This window comes from Galeopterus variegatus, unplaced genomic scaffold (genome assembly GCF_000696425.1).
Source record: "Galeopterus variegatus unplaced genomic scaffold, G_variegatus-3.0.2 Scaffold9803, whole genome shotgun sequence".
Classification (NCBI taxonomy): Eukaryota; Metazoa; Chordata; class Mammalia; order Dermoptera; family Cynocephalidae; genus Galeopterus; species Galeopterus variegatus.
The window spans coordinates 23,127-25,723 of record NW_007735914.1 but is presented as its reverse complement, the minus strand read 5'-3'; the positions used below and the strand labels follow the sequence as shown (position 1 = coordinate 25,723).

At 58.1% G+C, this 2,597-nt stretch overlaps 1 protein-coding gene across 1 annotated transcript; it reads right to left on the bottom strand.

Annotated features, from left to right (window-relative positions):
• Positions 1 to 478: 478 nt before the first annotated feature.
• NKX2-2 (NK2 homeobox 2) lies at positions 479 to 2,588 on the bottom strand. The gene is made up of 2 exons (XM_008593880.1): positions 2,252 to 2,588; positions 479 to 1,347 (listed from the first exon to the last, which is right to left on the bottom strand). The coding sequence occupies exons 1-2, from the start codon at positions 2,508 to 2,510 to the stop codon at positions 785 to 787; spliced, it is 822 nt and encodes a 273-aa protein (XP_008592102.1). The 5' UTR covers positions 2,511 to 2,588; the 3' UTR covers positions 479 to 784.
• Positions 2,589 to 2,597: the final 9 nt, after the last annotated feature.

Here is a 2,597-nt window from a genome sequence, read left to right as displayed (position 1 = left end):
ACATAACCAAACCAAAACAAACCACAAAGGAAGGAGTTGGGCCCCGAGGGGGAACAGGCCCATCCTCAAGGTCATTTTGGCAACAAGAACCACCAATATTTACAACGAAAAGCGAAATCTGCCACCAGTTGTCAGAACGTTTACATGGCCATAAATATTTATCATTTTCTTATTAAAAAAAAAAAAAAGAAGAAAAATCCTCTATATTTTTAAAGTGTTCTCCACTTGCTTTAGAAGAAGACAGCTCACAATATCGCTACTCACACAAACATATTTTACAAAATTCACGAAAGCGGATAAAAAAAAAAAGAAGAAAAATCCTCTATATTTTTAAAGTGTTCTCCACTTGCTTTAGAAGACAGCTCACAATATCGCTACTCACACAAACATATTTTACAAAATTCACGAAAGCGGAGCTGGGGGGCTTGGTCTTTTTTCCTTTTTAAGTGAGGACGTTAACGCTGAGACGGTTTAGTCCCCCCCAGGGAGAGGCCAAGAAGCGAAGCTGCGCAAACATTCTGTAAACAGGCGTATAGTTCAGCCCTCTCCAAAGGTTCAAAAGGAGAGGGGTGGGGGCAGAGCTGGGTGGATGGAAGCTGCCACTCCAAGGAGCCGCAGGCCACCTCCCAGAGCCTCCCCAACAGAGCCAAGTCACCTCGGATTCGTAATAACGACAATAATAATAATAATAATAACCACCCTAAGGACCGAGGCCTCCTCCTCGCCGCCGCCGCCGCCGGGGTGGGGCCTGGGCCCGGGGCCCGGAGTCTCAGAGGGGCGGCGCTCACCAAGTCCACTGCTGGGCCTGGACCAGGGGGTGTGCTGTCGGGTACTGAGGGGTGCTGGCAGAGCTGTACTGGGCGTTGTACTGCATGTGCTGCAGCGACTGTGCGCTGTAGGCCGAAAAGGGGATGCCCGCCTGGAAGGTGGCGGCTGCCAGGTCCTGGGCTTTGAGCGCGTGGCACGGTTTGCCATCCCTGACCAAGACGGGCACGGCCACCCGGCGCGGCGAGGGCAAGGGCGTCACCTCCATACCTTTCTCGGCCCGGGCGCGCTTCATCTTGTAGCGGTGGTTCTGGAACCAGATCTTGACCTGCGTGGGCGTGAGGCGGATCAGGCTAGCCAGGTGCTCGCGCTCGGGAGCCGACAGGTACCGCTGCTGCCGGAAGCGCCGCTCCAGCTCGTAGGTCTGCGCCTTGGAGAAGAGCACCCGGCGCTTCCGCTTCTTGCCTGCGTCCCCCCCGCCACCCGGGGTCTCCTTGTCATTGTCCGGTGACTCGTCGGCCGAGGGTTCTGGGGACTTGGAGCTTGAGTCCTGGGGGGGCGCGCCGGCCGCCAGCCCGTGCACTGTGGGGAGAGAGAAGCGCGTGAGGCGCCTGGAGGCCGCGCATCGCCCGGGCCGGACTCAGAGCACCCCGGGGCTTCGTGCGCCACTAGCCCTCCGCGCCGGGCGGCTCGACCCTGCGGGCTTTGCCATGACCCCTGCCCTGCTCCACGCCTGGAGAAGCCGCTGGGGTCTCCCAGGTTAAAGAGGAGAATCGGCAGGAATGCGGGCTCAGAGCTTGCGTTTCTAGGGTTTCGCAGGGTGTGGGTGCGAATTTGGGGGGAGTGGCGCGCGAAAGATCATCGCGGGTTAAGGGCTCCGGCCCCCTTAAGCGGTTTTCTCTCTGAAGGGACGTGGGCAGATTTTTAAAAGAAAACCCCCACAATTCTGGCATTGATCGGCTCTACCATGTAAGGCAGGTTTTTGGGGGCTTTCATTCCTGCGTTCTGGCTTTCTGGACACCCCCGTCCCTGCACAATGCGTTCTCTATGATAGCGCAGGGGGCAGGGGGAGCTATTTATACCCGGGCTGCTCGAAGCCTCCCCCACCCCACGCCCGTATCCGGAGGAGGCTCACGGGCTAACACAGTGCGCCAGGCCAGTCCCTCCGGGCGGCCACAGTCACGGGGGGAGGGCACCGGCCGGAGCCATCAGTCCGCGGTTGGCATCTGTAACCAGCCCTCGGGAGGTATTTTTCTTCTCCCTCTTTCTCCTTAATTTCTCGCGTTGGAAAAAAAGAAAAAAATATATCTAAGACCAAGTCTTTTTTTTTCCAGGACTAGGGGGGCTTGACTGTCCTAAACAAGTGTTAACATCTTTCTAGGGACCCGGGGTGGCATCCGGGCTTCAATGGTCTCTTCCCCTTCACTCCCAGAGTCCAGCTCGGGCTACGCCGCAGGAATGGAGGCAGCCGAGTTTCGCTACTTACGGGAGTACTGGAGGCCCTCGGTGCTGGCCAGCCACCGCGTGTACGGGTTGTCGCTGCTGTCGTAGAAGGGGTTCTTCAGGGGCAGGCTCTGCACCGCGTCCAGGGCGCCCTGCCCCAGCGGCCCGGCCCTCTTGGCGGGCTCGGGTGCCTCGTTTTCCTCCTCGGGCCCGTCGGCCACCGAGCCCTCTTCGTCGTTGGTGTCCGGCAGGTCCAAGATGTCCTTGACCGAAAACCCTGTCTTTGTGTTGGTCAGCGACATGGTTTGGGACCCCGCTATGTATGCCTCAAAGTTGTAGATTCAGTTGATGAATTCGTGGCGCGCCTCAGCCCCGGCGGGCTGGGGGTG

Excerpts from the sequence above, each read along its gene's own strand:
- NKX2-2 (XM_008593880.1), bottom strand. The coding sequence starts at position 2,510 with ATGTCGCTGACCAACACAAAGACAGGGTTTTCGGTCAAGGACATCTTG. Across the intron at positions 1,348-2,251 it reads CGAGGGCCTCCAGTACTCCC|TGCACGGGCTGGCGGCCGGC; the intron begins GTAAGTAGCGAA and ends CTCTCCCCACAG.